Genomic DNA, 13,859 nt, shown 5'->3' with positions numbered 1-13,859 from the left:
TTGCAAGGGCTCACTCTAACCCTCCTGTCCATTCTCTACATGATCGGTCTTCATAGGTTGATATGATTGTGGATTCTTATGAACAACAGTTGTAGGAGGTCTCTTTATCATTTGAGGAGAGAGATGGTTCTTTGGGATAGGTTCTACATCCATCCTTGCTAGATTTGCACTTGTTCTTTTCAGCAGTTTTGGAAGGAGCGACCATTAGCATTGACATAGGGACAGTTAAGCAAGTTTCAGAGACATCATTCATCTTCGAGATTCTTTCTACACATAGGGGAAGCATCTCACCTGTACCTTTGCCATTGTTTCTTTCAAAGGGGAGGAACATTATTTAGCATTCATGGATCAACTTCTACATGGGAGCAACTATCACTAATCGACACTCTACATTTGGGGGGGGGGGGGACTATCTTGTCTCTCTTCTTCTTCTCAGTGTAAATTGAGCTCTACAGTTGCTAGTGAGTTCACAGTTATAACAATGAGAATTTAGTGTTGACCGAACCACTCAGTGTTAACCAAGTGATTCAATTTATATGTTGAGTTTCACAGTATTCACCAAGTCACTAGTGTAGACCAAGTTCAAGACTACTTGGAAGTGATTAGTATGGACCAAGCTTCTACATCTATTGAGTGCATGATGATGTCGAGCATTGACAATGGATGTTGAGTATCAAAACCTCACTGAGTCAATCTTCAGAACCCAAGTTCCTGCAATATGAGCTGACTCTGTGCATTTTGTGTAAACTTGTATTTTGGCCAACTTTGTAATTTGATTAATTGGATTGGTATATATGTAATGTATTGTATCACATCCAAAGTGTGATGAAATAGAGTATTGAAGTAATGTAATAAGTAGAAGAGAGCATAAGAGAAAAGTAGAAGGCCATAAGTAGTATTAGGAGCAACAAAGTTTTATCTATCACAGTAAGGTGATTTTACACTCAAAGGTATCTCATTCAACAAACCAAGTTGCAAATCAGAGATCAAACTATTGTTTCATCCTAATAGGTGGATCAATCAAATCCTTTAATAAGGTAGACCTAACAATCTTATGTAAATCTCTTTGCTGAGTGCATACTTCATTGTATGTTTGTAAATCCTTTAGCATGGTGGACCTAACAGTCCTTATTGCTCCTAATAAGGTAGATCATCATAAGTGATCATTGTAAGCCTTAACCGACCAAATTTATATTGCAGTACTAAAGCTTGTGGGTATTATCCCCACCCTAGTTTTACTTTCTATTTGGAAGGTTTATGGGTCACCAAATTATGTGTTAAAGTGTTATGTATGCTTTCATGTTTTCATTTTTTCATGCATGCAACTAGATCATAATACATGTGAAGGTTTAATTGGTAATCGAGGATTAAATTTTTACAAGTTTCTAATTCACCCCTCCCCTCTCAGTTAGCCTTTCATAATATTTCCAATAGTTATTGGTGGTTTTTTTCCAAATTGGGTTTCTATGTTAAATCCTAGTGTCAAACTTGTGTGGATGTTATATGTGATGATTTACTGTTAATGTTTACATTCTGCAAGTCCATTATATTTAGGATAGTGGACAATTAGTTGGTGTTACTGAAAGTTGACTATAAAGACCGAGTTAATGAATGTTAAGATCTGAAGTTGTTTAAGTGTTTGTTTGTTCAATTGTACATCTGGACCTTGGATAACTGATTCACCCCCTTTCAGTTATTCTAAACATTCTAACATTGGTATCCCTATTTGACCCCCAAAACAAGAATTCCATCTCCCCTCAAAATACTTGCTATTTGCAATTCTCGTTTTAATTCCCATTTTTTGAAAATGAGGATTCCAACTAAAGTGAAATTTAATTGGGTTTGACATTTGGATGCCCATTTGGGCACCTATTGTTACACATAGTTTTGAAATTTAATTGAGTTGTAATTAGGAGAGTGGGGCTTTTCAAGAAATGACACCCTTTGCATCTACTTTGGGTACACTTTGAATGTCATTTTGTAAAAAATAACAGGTGTCACTTGAAGAAATTAGAAAGATTACTGCAAAAATTCGTACAAATACAATTTTTTAAAGTTGGGGAAATTTTTTTGGCTATTGTTGCACCTACTCATATGTTTGGATTAAATAAAATAACTAGTACCACACATATAGAATTTCTTTCATCTTCCTTTTAATTTTTTTCTGGGATTTTTATTTTGCAATGAGCATCGACCTTTCAACATGGGTGGAGTTGGAAGCACCATGAACAGGTTCTTGAACAAATTGGAGATACAAATTGCCTTTCTCGCTATAACTTTTATATTCATCTTTTGAACCGTATATTCGTATTTTGAACCATATATTCGTATTTTGAACCAAACAGGTTTGAAATAACATTTTCTGAATATCAAACGTTTTTGGGTTTGAATCAAATTGTCCCAAAATAAATTTTGAAAATCGTAATTTGGATTTCAGGTTCCAAAATCCCAAATCAAGGATTTTAAATTCCAATTCCTAAATCATATTCTAGAAGGGGGGAATCACAATACTTTGTGGGCAACAATTTTTGGTAGAGTTTAAAAATTGCTTGACCATTGACAACTTTTAATTAATGATATGAAAGGTACCACAATTTTAAGAAAAAGTATGATTTTAGAAAAAAATTCTATACTTGAAAAAATATTTACTTTTACATCCTATTTCATATTGTATTATTTACAAATAAATTAACAAATTAACCTTAACAAAAAAATCTTCTCTCGTAATTAATTTTTACTTTATTTTATATAAAACATGACAATCCTTACAAAAATATATCATTAAATACATACATTACAATTATGCATATCATTAGATACAAATTAGGAAAAAATAGACCCAAATTTTCTGTTTTTTTAAAGAGCAAATCCAGATTTTGGTAAAAGTGGTAGCCCCAAAAAATACATCAATGTGAATGAAATCATAATAAAATTCTCATACATGTTCTATATATCATGCCCACAGCCATCGGATGATTCTTTCATATCAGGGAATACAAGCCGATTCTTTCACGCGGGAATACAAGCTACAATTTTATGCATTGCGCCCCAATAGAAGGGCTCTTTTTTCTCGAAATAGCAGCCAAGCCAAGAGAAGGGCTCTACGGAAATAGAGTGTAAATCTACATAAACTCGAACCAGAGACCAATTACTGGTAGTTATGAGCCCTTATCTAAACACTCTTAATAAATGGCGTAAGGACTGAAGCTAGCAGTCGACGCCGCATTGCTGAAGAATAGGGCCATTAAATTTGGGCAAAAAGGGGTCAATCCGGACCCAGACCAGAGAAAACACGGAAGCCAAAAGAACCGACCACAATATGACGATGGTTGGCGTGCGGTTCTGCCTGCCAAGGAGACCCTTGAGGAATGGATACAAGTGAAGTATGACCCAGAAGGAAAAGAAGAGCTTCCCAAACAGAGGCCCCCATGAGCTGTAACTGTTGTTTATTGCATCTGATATGCCCGCCACCACGCTCACCAGATTCAGTATGAGCAGAGTAGTTGGGGGAATGAGCAGCGTGGTCCATTTGAAAAGGTACAACTCCCCAAATTCATCTCCTTCTTCGCTTCCCTTGGCTGTAACGGTGAAATTGGTGTCCACACCGCCCAAAACCTTCAGTAACCCTTGAAATACTGCAAAGAGATGAGCTGAGACGCCCCCAATCACCCAGAATTGTTCGTTCCTCCAGAATTCTTCAATGCTCACGCCGCTCCATCTCAGCTCTAGTACTCCAGTTGCTATGATCGACATAAATAGCGCCACAAACCATACACTGGCAAGGTTGGTCAGCTGCAAAGTAAAATTTTGTTTGTAAAGTTATTTCAGAGAACAGTGCATTTGGTTTACTGATTATTCACACAAGTAGCTACATATATGAGAATAAAAAGATAGCACGGTATAAATAATGCGCAGGTGCAGCGTGCAAACCCAGTAGTGTGTATATTGTAGCAGATTCAGGATTTTTGGGTTCATCTTCCAGACCCATTTTGCTAAAATTTTAGAGGCAATTGCTATTTAAAATATTATTGGGAACGAGGGCTATTGATCCCAATTGTGTTAAGTAGATGTAAAAACCCAGTAAACTCAAATAGTACCTCCTCTCACTACTTACAAGTTATCACCATGATTCCAGAAGCTGCAGCTTGCAAATACTCTGTTTAGTCAGTCTAGCTTTATTTGATAGTTGGTAGTTTTTTATGTTGTGTGGAATTTTCTCTGGTATAGTTTGTTCAATAATGCTGGGTGTGCCATGGCAGTTACCCTGCATTTTTGTGTCTTCTACATTGTTTCTCTACTTCAATAGTTGTCTTTTTGGTCAAGTAGTCTTGTAGCCTGTTGAGGAGTTGCATTTTACACAAAGTTATTTCTCTGCAATTTATCTTTTAAATTTTTTAGGCCGTAGCAATTACCCTGCATTTTCTGTTTTCTACGTTATTGCTCTTTCTTACAGTCTTAATTTTCACCAGTCAGAAGTTGTAAGTTGTATATTTCAGAATGTTCTATCTTCGCACCTTTTCGTTTTGTATGTTGTATATTTCAGAATGTTCTATCTTCGCACCTTTTCGTTTTGTATGTCATCTTAATTACCCATCAATTTTGTATTTTATTCATTACTGTTCTCTTGTGCTCGTAGGAGTCTTAACTCTCTAAAAGTACCCGTTTTTTCACAAATGGAGGTTGTCTGTGTATGAGTACTTAGGGTAGGACATGATTATGCTTTGCTTCTTCAAATCCTTGAATTTATTTTCTTGGTCTTTTCCATGGAAATATGTGGGATTCTGGTTTCACCTTTTGTTCTGTAGGAAATCTAATGTTTCATAGCACAATTGAAAATGTTTCAGATTAGCATGAGGTTATTTCCCGTAAATTTGATAAGTTGCTCACTAAAACTAATGAACAGCTGGATATAATATAAGAAAGCAATCATTTGATAATAATAAGAGTTGCATCAATTAATACTGTGTTAGTGCCTGCATTGTTAAGCTCTATTCCACAACAATTCCTATGTGGAGTCTATGGGTTTTATACAGTTATTCTTTCTAAAGTAACATCATATGTTTAGGCAGGGAATGATAAGAACACGGCAGAACTAAGTCAGAGACATCCTACATTTAGAGCAACAAAATTGAGTAATGGTCGTCTGCATTATACCAGCTAAGCCTACGAAGACTAATGATGTCATGATTCACAGGGTACAAATCTTTTGCATAAACTCCACTCTAATTCCAAACCGTAGATCCTACATGATCTCCCAAGTCTCCAATGGTGTAACTTAAACTAATCTATTACACTACTGCTCATCTATGATACTAGAAAGCTTGTGTTCCACCATTCTACATAAATGATGAATAAAGTGATTGAAAAACATTTGAATTACTGCATGCATACCGTGGGAATGATGAATTTTCCTGTGAGAAGACACACTGCCGGAAGTGTGCAGTAAGCCAAGAGTGGGATCGACGTTAGTGGGTACACAATTGTGTTTGTGTAGGCAAATCTTTCCAACCACTTAAGCTTTCCACCGTAACCATACCACAGAGGACAATGTCTACTCATCATAATCTCTACAGAACCTAATGCCCAACGGAGAACCTGGTGCAAACGATCTGACAGATTGATGGGGGCAGATCCCTTGAATGCTGGCCTAGTAGGCATGCAGTAAACAGATCGCCAACCACGGCAGTGCATTTTGAATCCTGTCAATATATCCTCTGTCACTGAACCATATATCCAACCAATCTGCACAAGAAATCAACAATTTGAGTAAATAATGTTTTTGATCAGGTAAGCAGGGTTTTGAAAGGAATTTGAGTAAATAATGTTATGATGAATAGTTTTTGAGATACTTTATAACAGTTACCTCTTTTCCCCAATCCGTTTTCTCCTCATATCCACAGCTAATCACATGAATGGCTTCCTTAATAAGAGAAGTTGAGTGTGCAGACTCTGGAACGCCACCTTTCTCCATTAGAGTGGAAGCAATGAAGACAGGAGACTGCCCAAATTTCTTTTCAAAGTTCTTCTGTGACATTAATGTTGAGTTCTCATGATCTTCATAGCCTACAAAACAATTTGCAGACCATCAGCATTGTCCAGATAAATTTAATTTTAAAACATATGATAAATTAACTCCTTTTTAACCACTTTTGACTGAGATGCCATTTTTAGAATATTAACATCTTTCAACCACGGCTTCCACCTTGAGCTAAAATGCCATTTATAGATTTTATCCTCTTTCAACCTGTCACTTTAGGCCTCTTGATTTGTTACTCGAACGCATTACTATCAACTCCTTCTAAGGTACAGATTTTGGGCAACGCTGGTACAGAACAGATTCTATTATAAGGTAAAGTCTGTGGTTTTTCAATTCGTTGTAAATTCAACCGCTAGCTCTCCTTTCGCTACGTATATGGCAAACTTTAAATATAATTTTTCCAATGAAAATTTGATAGCAATTTACCAGTTTTACATGACAATTTGACCATCAAACCATTTGATGTTTAGAGCACAGACTACACATTATCTCAATCTATACTTGAAAGCTGAAAATCCTCATTTCGCACAAACCTTTAAACTTTTTAGCTCACAAATTGCAGCTTATGAAAAAAATTACTAACCTTCGATTCCTTCCTCAATTTCTTCCAGGCTGAAAATGGGAGGACTTAATTCTGTTTTCTTAGATGATTTCTTTCTGCCAAATAATTTCCTTGATGACTTCTTTCCCTTTTTGCGAGCCCCGCCAAAGCAGCAACAACACCAGGATGGCCAACAATCGCATGTCATCTTTTTTGGCTTTTGAGAAACTGGAGGATCATACCCATATAGGGCTTGCCGATTGAAAACACATCCGGTACCCACATATACAGGTCCTTGGATGCCATCTAAGCCCTTCATGTTGATCTACATTACCACAATGCATTAAATGTTAAAGCCTTGTACTATTCTCTGTAAGCTTATCCGTGGCATAATCCGAATTAATATAGAACCGAACGAATTTATCCATTAATTTGTCTGCTTACATCAAAGAAGACAGTGTTTCTGTTTGCATATCGATCATTACGATCGATACCGTCAAATCTTTGAGGAAACTGAACATAGCACAGTTTTTTCCCCAGCTGAGGGTCCATGAGGAAACACATTGCCTCTCTTGCAGCATTGCAGTTGTTGATGTAATGATCACAATCAAGATTCAGAATGAATGGAGCGTTTGTCAAAACAGCAGAAACTCGAACCTAGGGCAAAGTTGGCAATTATATCCGTCAGTATCATACCTGGAATCTTTAAAATTTGCAAGTGCATATGACATAATGAAAAATGGTGAAAGCATTTAAAAGACCCAAAACTTAGAGGAATGGAAATATGGGAAAATCCCTGAGAAAATACCAAAGCGTTCATGGCACCGGCTTTCTTATGGTGCTGGTAACCTGGCCTCTTTTCACGAGAAACGTAAACAATGCGAGGCAGTTCGTTACCCTCTACATCATGAGGTCCACCGCTCCCCAAAAATACCTGAGAAGCATCATATAAGCTGACGACTAAATTGAAAACTCTTTAGTGATAAATTAAAGATGAGAAACAAAGCATTATGCTGCAATCACACCTGAATCATTCCGGGGTGGTCACGAGTGTTGTTCCCAGGCCAAGGAGTTCCATCCTGCATGACCCACCCTTCATCGGGGGTTTTTTGAGCCTTTGCCACCAAAGCATTTATTCTCACTTTGAATTCTTCATACTCTCGCTGCATAGATTCAATTACTTTGAATTGAGGCCTTGGAAGTTAAACTATTTCTAAAATCAGAAATTCAATGAATGATAACCTAGAACCTTAAAAATATGCATCAGCAGTTAAACTAGAAAATTATCATCTGCAACAGAGGAGAGTGAGACTGAGTTAAATTAGTATATGTGAATTGATTTATTGATGTTGAATTTTTATTTTTGAAAAAGTTCTTTAAGTTCAGATCTTAATTGGTACAGAATGTGTTTCTTGAATTATAAATTTAGCTAGGCATTTCATCCTAATTGAATATATAAATAATAAGATAATTTATATATTATTAGTCATATGTAGGTTCAATAATAAATCATTCATTTTAATTGTTTGTGACAAAAAAACTACTTTTAATATTCTATGTTCTGTCATTTTATCTATTAAACACCTTTTATATATTGGAAGATAAAAATTGTATCTGTATTTTGTCACGGTGCATGGTAAAACTATGAATGCCCTGTTATCTCGTATATGTAACCTTTAATGATAAACCGCATAATTCACTCTATTATCTCTCTACAATTGTTATTTTTTAAAACTGAATTTACATTCTCCTTATCTGTTCTTTATAACTAACTTATATATATAATTAACGAATATCATGGACAATAAAAAGATTCCATTGCATTCTATTCCAATCGAATAATTAACTTAAAAACGCATAAAAGTCTTTGTTGATTCTTTTCCAATTATTTCACAGGTATACAACCCTTCTTGATTCCTTCCAGTTATATTAGAAACATCCACTTCACTATTACTTCGAAGTGTGTCAAGGGAAGTTTATGAGTGTTAACTAGAGAATGGCGAGGGCTAATTGGGACTGTTATACTTTGAGGTCAAACACATTGATACTTCTTCGTGCACACTCAAAATTATCGAGCATTTTAGCGTAGCTAATAAAATTGGGAAGGTGATCGTTGGTTAGCATCTAGCCATGTGATGTTGGTTAAGCTTTAAGCTTTCACAGTTGGTATTTAGAAGCCCTAGAAATCACATATTATGTAATAGAAAAGGCTTAGTAGTTCTTTTTGTGGATTAATATTGTGAGCATATAGCAGTTATATGAAATTTCAAGTAGAATTCTTATTTTTTCGAAATGTAAAATGATGTCTGATCTATCTTCAATTGAAATTTGGAGGTGTTCATAAATCTCACATGAATGTTAATATAGGACATTGTTGGAGACCAGCATAGTTAATTACATAATTTTTATGTATATAATCTCAGCTATATTTACAATATGATAATATGACAAAGGAAACTTACCTTCATTGCCCGTCTTTCCTTCACAAAGCTTGGCTCGACCTTGTCTTTCAAATAGTCAATTTTCTGTGAGAAGTAAAATTCTGGAGCCCGGGGCTCAATCTTGTGCTTTTTACAGAAGGGAACCCATTTCCTGGCAAACTCTGAGGTTTCCGACAATGAATCGAACGATAGCATGGACGCCCCATCATCTGAAACATAACAGGACACCTTAGTTACTGGATAGTCCATCGCCAGGATGGATAGAACAGTGTTTGCTGTGATCAGAGGTGGCTCTTTCAGCGGATCCACTGTACTCACAAACACATCCACAGGCGCAAGTTTGCAGGGCTCTCCCGCCCTCTCATATCTGTCAATCCAAAACAGATTCAAAACAAATGAATTCATCAAGACATGATTCTACGGCGTATTCAATAATGAAATGATCTATTGGGAGTTTTGAGTTAGTTTTATGATGTATAATAGTGTATCATTTCTTACAATGAATGGTGCATTTAGCACATTTATTACATTTAGGTGATGCTTAAACAGGGGAAGTGGATATCAAAATATATTTAGTACTTTATACCACATAGATGTGGTAATAGTTTGCCAGAGTCTTGCCAATCCATATAGTTTGGATTCAATTGTATTAGTTTTTCAATTGAACATTTTGAATCGCATAAATGAATCCAGTAAGTTGAGACCATTCATAATCATGAGAAATGAATTCTTCGGACCAACCATTTATAAAACACAGAGCAATTAAAATTAACTGAATCTCAATAAGTTATCGTATGAAATCTAACTAATGAAGAATTGATTAAATGTGGTTTCAATACCTCATGGCTAATCTATCAAGATATGTCTCTCGCATGATAGGAAACCACTTGGGGAATTGATCAAGGATCCAGGAGAGCGCGAACCAAATCTCACATATAACAGAGATCAACCAGAGGGGATACGCATCCCTGGCAGGATTTGTCACTCGGTACCGGAAAAAGAATGCCAAAATTACCAAACGCAGTACAATCACAATTCTGTAGGGATTGATTAGGCTCGATGGAATCGGCACCTTACGTGATAATGGCTGCCTTGCCTCGGCTTCGGTCATCCTGTGATAAAATACCATTAAATATACAGGGGAGCTTCTACAAATGTAATGGAGTTAAAAAAAAAAGAAAATCTTACCGAAAGAAGCCCAATACAAATTTACCAATAAAATAGTTAAGATTGCACACAGCTAACCATGGAAACCAAAGAAGAGATTACATTGACGGAAACTAAAGATAAATTGATAAATTCAATTCTCATGATGTGTAACAGAACATACATGTAATCATCTTCGTCTGGATCAAAATCACCATCCTTGATGCCGTCTCCCTTCTTGTCATGTTTTGCTTTCCAATTCTCCACTCTCTCTTTCCACGCGAGCTCCTTGCTTGGATCAATTCCATTTCCATGAACTGCATATATTTTGTTTCAGTAAAATGACCAATATTGAGAAAATCAATGGTATGAAATACACAGATGCTGTCTTTTCAAGGGGCAACTATACCACTGTGGGGATAACGCCGAAGGCTTGCATTGTCGCCGTCGTAAACCGGAGGAACAGAAAATGCATAGTGATCTCCATTTTCCTGCAAAAAACATTATACGTTTATGAAGTGGAAAACAAAGTGTAGGTTACAGAATTCTGTGCACCATGGATTACTGTAAAATTATGTAACGGCTTACGGGAAGATTCAATTATTTAGTTAAAAAAATTTGTTCTTGAAAACAATTGGATTATAGATATGAAAATTTTGTTTCTATTACGGATAAACTGATTATAATATGATATAAACTCGTCTAAGGATTGAATTTATTCTTATTATTTTCATTTAAATAGTGTAATCTAAGTTTTAACTTGTTTTAACATCTCATCTAGGGTCCTTGCTTAGATGGTTCAAATGTCATAAAGAAGGGAATGCCCTTGTTAAATTCAGCCGCAGATTGAATCTGTTCCAATTATTTTGGGTTTTACTATTCGATTCAAAGCTTTCACTTGTTTAAACAACTCATCTAAAATCGCAATAACTAAAATCACGATAATAGAGAGACCTTAATTTAGGTAGTTTGGATGCTACAAGGAAGGTATCCGCTTCTCAAATTCACCTCAAGGATTGAATTTGTCTCATATATTTTAGTTTAAGTATTATACTCTGAACCTTGACTTGCTTAAATAGTTAATTTAAAATTATGCTACTAGATAGATCCTTAGACTGTTCATATGAAATTACTCTGGCAACTGGGGCTTTTGAAAATATTATAGTGATGTCAAATGAGCTAGGCTTAGAGTTTGTTGTTTAAACTTTTCCATTTTGATCTTGTCTTTGAAAGTTTAAATCTTTAGATAAGATAATCAAAATATATTCCATCATCTCCCCAATTGTATTCAATTGCACTCAGCCAATTGAATTACTAACATCTCCACGTTAAGTTTTCACTCATGTCTGATTTCATATACTACAGAAACACTAGACATTTGCAAAGTGTAATATTACCGAGCGGTTAGCAATGGGGGCAGCTGGAGGTGGTCCGTCGTAGATGCTGAGTGCAGTGCCAGCTTTTTCCATGTTAAACTCCTGCTCGAAGTCATCCAGTCCACCATCTTCATCATCATCTCCATCAACACGGGGACTTCCTGTTGAGTTGATCACTTTTCAATATTGAAGACACGGAATACATTGACCGATCTAATTCAATACAGAATTAGTGGACGAAAAGTGGTACCTTTCTGTCGTTTGTATCTAGTCTTGCATTGAGGACAGCGTTTATCACCATCCTTTCTCTCGTACTCATAACAGGGACGACATACAGGGAACCCACACTCATTGCACGCTACAAACATTGTTCCATCTGGATTACGATCGATGATATCTCTGCAAATCTGGCATTCTGGCGTAGATGAAAGCTTTATAGGACTTGGCTGCAATGCATTCAACAAGAATTACTACATTTTCAGAATTTGAGATTAAACTATATAAATTGAGATTTTTGAAAGAAAAGCATAAAGCATTCATATGGTTACAGACAATTTGTATTAGCATCGGAGAAATGTGGAAATTCTACATCGGTCAGGACTTCGGTCTTCGTGCCAAAAATCAGGTGGTTAACTTGCAGGTTTTTTTAATTATTGGGAATTAGCCACGCTCAAATCAAAGAAGACTGATCGTAAAAATGGCTTGTGGTGTAATGGTCAAGCATTGCTACAGCAAATGGAAGGTCGTATCCGAGTCCTATAAAACCCATGAAAAGTTCAACATCGTTTTGGAACGAGACCACATTAGGAGCCCAAAGCATTTTATACAGTAGTTTAAGTGGGGTATCGGAAATAAGCTATACTTGAACCAAAGATGAACTTGTTATAATAATCGTAATGGTAGAGCACTCTTGCACGAAATGTAAATGTAAGGTTATGTCAGTAGCTTGGCAGTAGATTATTATGTATTTGAATCTGAAGTTATCTATGAATGTTCAATATGATATTAGAAAAAGTTCAAACAAAGAGTTCTAAGAATTCTCTTTTGGTTTAAATGGAATGTTGGAAATAAGTTATTTTAATTAAAGATGAACTTGTTCTAAAAGGACCAATAGTAATAATAGAACACTTTAGTGCTAAAAAAAAAGACATAGATTCAAGTCCAAAAGGATCAATAGCTTTTCTAATATAAAATAGAAAATTATACATTTAAATCCTAACTAATCCATGAAAGTACAAAAGTTCTAACTAATCCATGAAAGTACAAAAGTTCAACATGATATGAGGACCAGACCATGCTAGGAGCTTCAAGTGTTCTATAAAGTGGTTTAAGTGGGAGTGTTAGAAATAAGACACATTTGAATCGTTGATGGGCTTGTCCTAAAAAGATCAATGGCTTGGTAATAAAGCACTCTAAGTAAGAAATGGAAGGTTGTAGATTAGAGTCTTAGTTGATACATTAAAAAACTCAATACAACTCTTAAAAAAGAGTTAAGACCAAAATTCAAGATACTGTACAAGATATTCAAGTACATTCTAAACGTTACACATTAAAAATGCGTCCAACAATCACCTCATCATGTCCATGGAAGACATGGAGTTCGTTTCTCTTAAAGGAACCTGCAACGAGTCCTGCGTTGGCCTCCATAATGCCCTCACAAAAGCACAAGCAAGATCACTGGTTTTAACAAGCCTCTTCTCCCAGCGGTCTGATCATGTTGCACTGGTTGTTGTTCTTGCTCTGGTTTAGCCTTAAAATTGATGTATGTAATGGAAATGGCAACAACTTTGCTACCAACTGTAGGTTCTGCTGTCACGAGTTAAGGAGGGCCCAAATCCGAATGAATGGTTACAACAAACAGGGATCTTGATTACAACTTACGCTGTGTTACCAACAAAAATGGGGATCTTGATTAAAATTCACGTTGTCTTATGAATTCATTCGGGTGATCAGCAAACTGGTTTTGTATATTATTTGATAAAATGGTGTTATTGGGTATCGTGTAGTTTTCGTATGTTGTTGAAGTCTTAGAAGTGAAGATACAGGGGAAAGAAACACCGCATGATGGACTGTTTCAACAGCAAGCAACCGAAAAGGACCCCGCCTCCATAACCAAATTTGGAGTCTTTAGTATTATGTAAGCTGAGTCACGTTGACAGAATTTTCCAACCAGATAGTTGGATGGTTTGGATTATTTTATGCTGAGCCACGTTAACAGAATTTTCTTACCAGATGGATGGATTTGATTTTTTTCAATCAGAATTTTATATGGATATTATTAAACATATGTTTACATTGTCTGCTTAAATTTTTAGATT

General features: G+C 35.9%; 1 protein-coding gene across 1 annotated transcript; it reads right to left on the bottom strand.

Annotated features, from left to right (window-relative positions):
• Window positions 1-2,912: 2,912 nt before the first annotated feature.
• LOC149529435 (cellulose synthase A catalytic subunit 4 [UDP-forming]-like) lies at window positions 2,913-13,285 on the bottom strand. The gene is made up of 14 exons (XM_089810952.1): window positions 13,114-13,285; window positions 11,792-11,987; window positions 11,563-11,702; window positions 10,575-10,656; window positions 10,350-10,482; window positions 9,859-10,131; window positions 9,041-9,386; window positions 7,604-7,741; window positions 7,387-7,512; window positions 7,023-7,235; window positions 6,621-6,903; window positions 5,864-6,063; window positions 5,392-5,742; window positions 2,913-3,792 (listed from the first exon to the last, which is right to left on the bottom strand). The coding sequence occupies exons 1-14, from the start codon at window positions 13,186-13,188 to the stop codon at window positions 3,208-3,210; spliced, it is 3,141 nt and encodes a 1,046-aa protein (XP_089667078.1). The 5' UTR covers window positions 13,189-13,285; the 3' UTR covers window positions 2,913-3,207.
• Between the last annotated feature and the right edge of the window lie 574 nt (window positions 13,286-13,859).

This window comes from Cupressus sempervirens, chromosome 11, assembly GCF_028749045.1.
Source record: "Cupressus sempervirens isolate cs-2001-9-10 chromosome 11, ASM2874904v1, whole genome shotgun sequence".
Classification (NCBI taxonomy): Eukaryota; Viridiplantae; Streptophyta; class Pinopsida; order Cupressales; family Cupressaceae; genus Cupressus; species Cupressus sempervirens.
The sequence above is the reverse complement of the archived record's forward strand: the minus strand, read 5'-3'. Positions and strand labels throughout refer to the sequence as shown.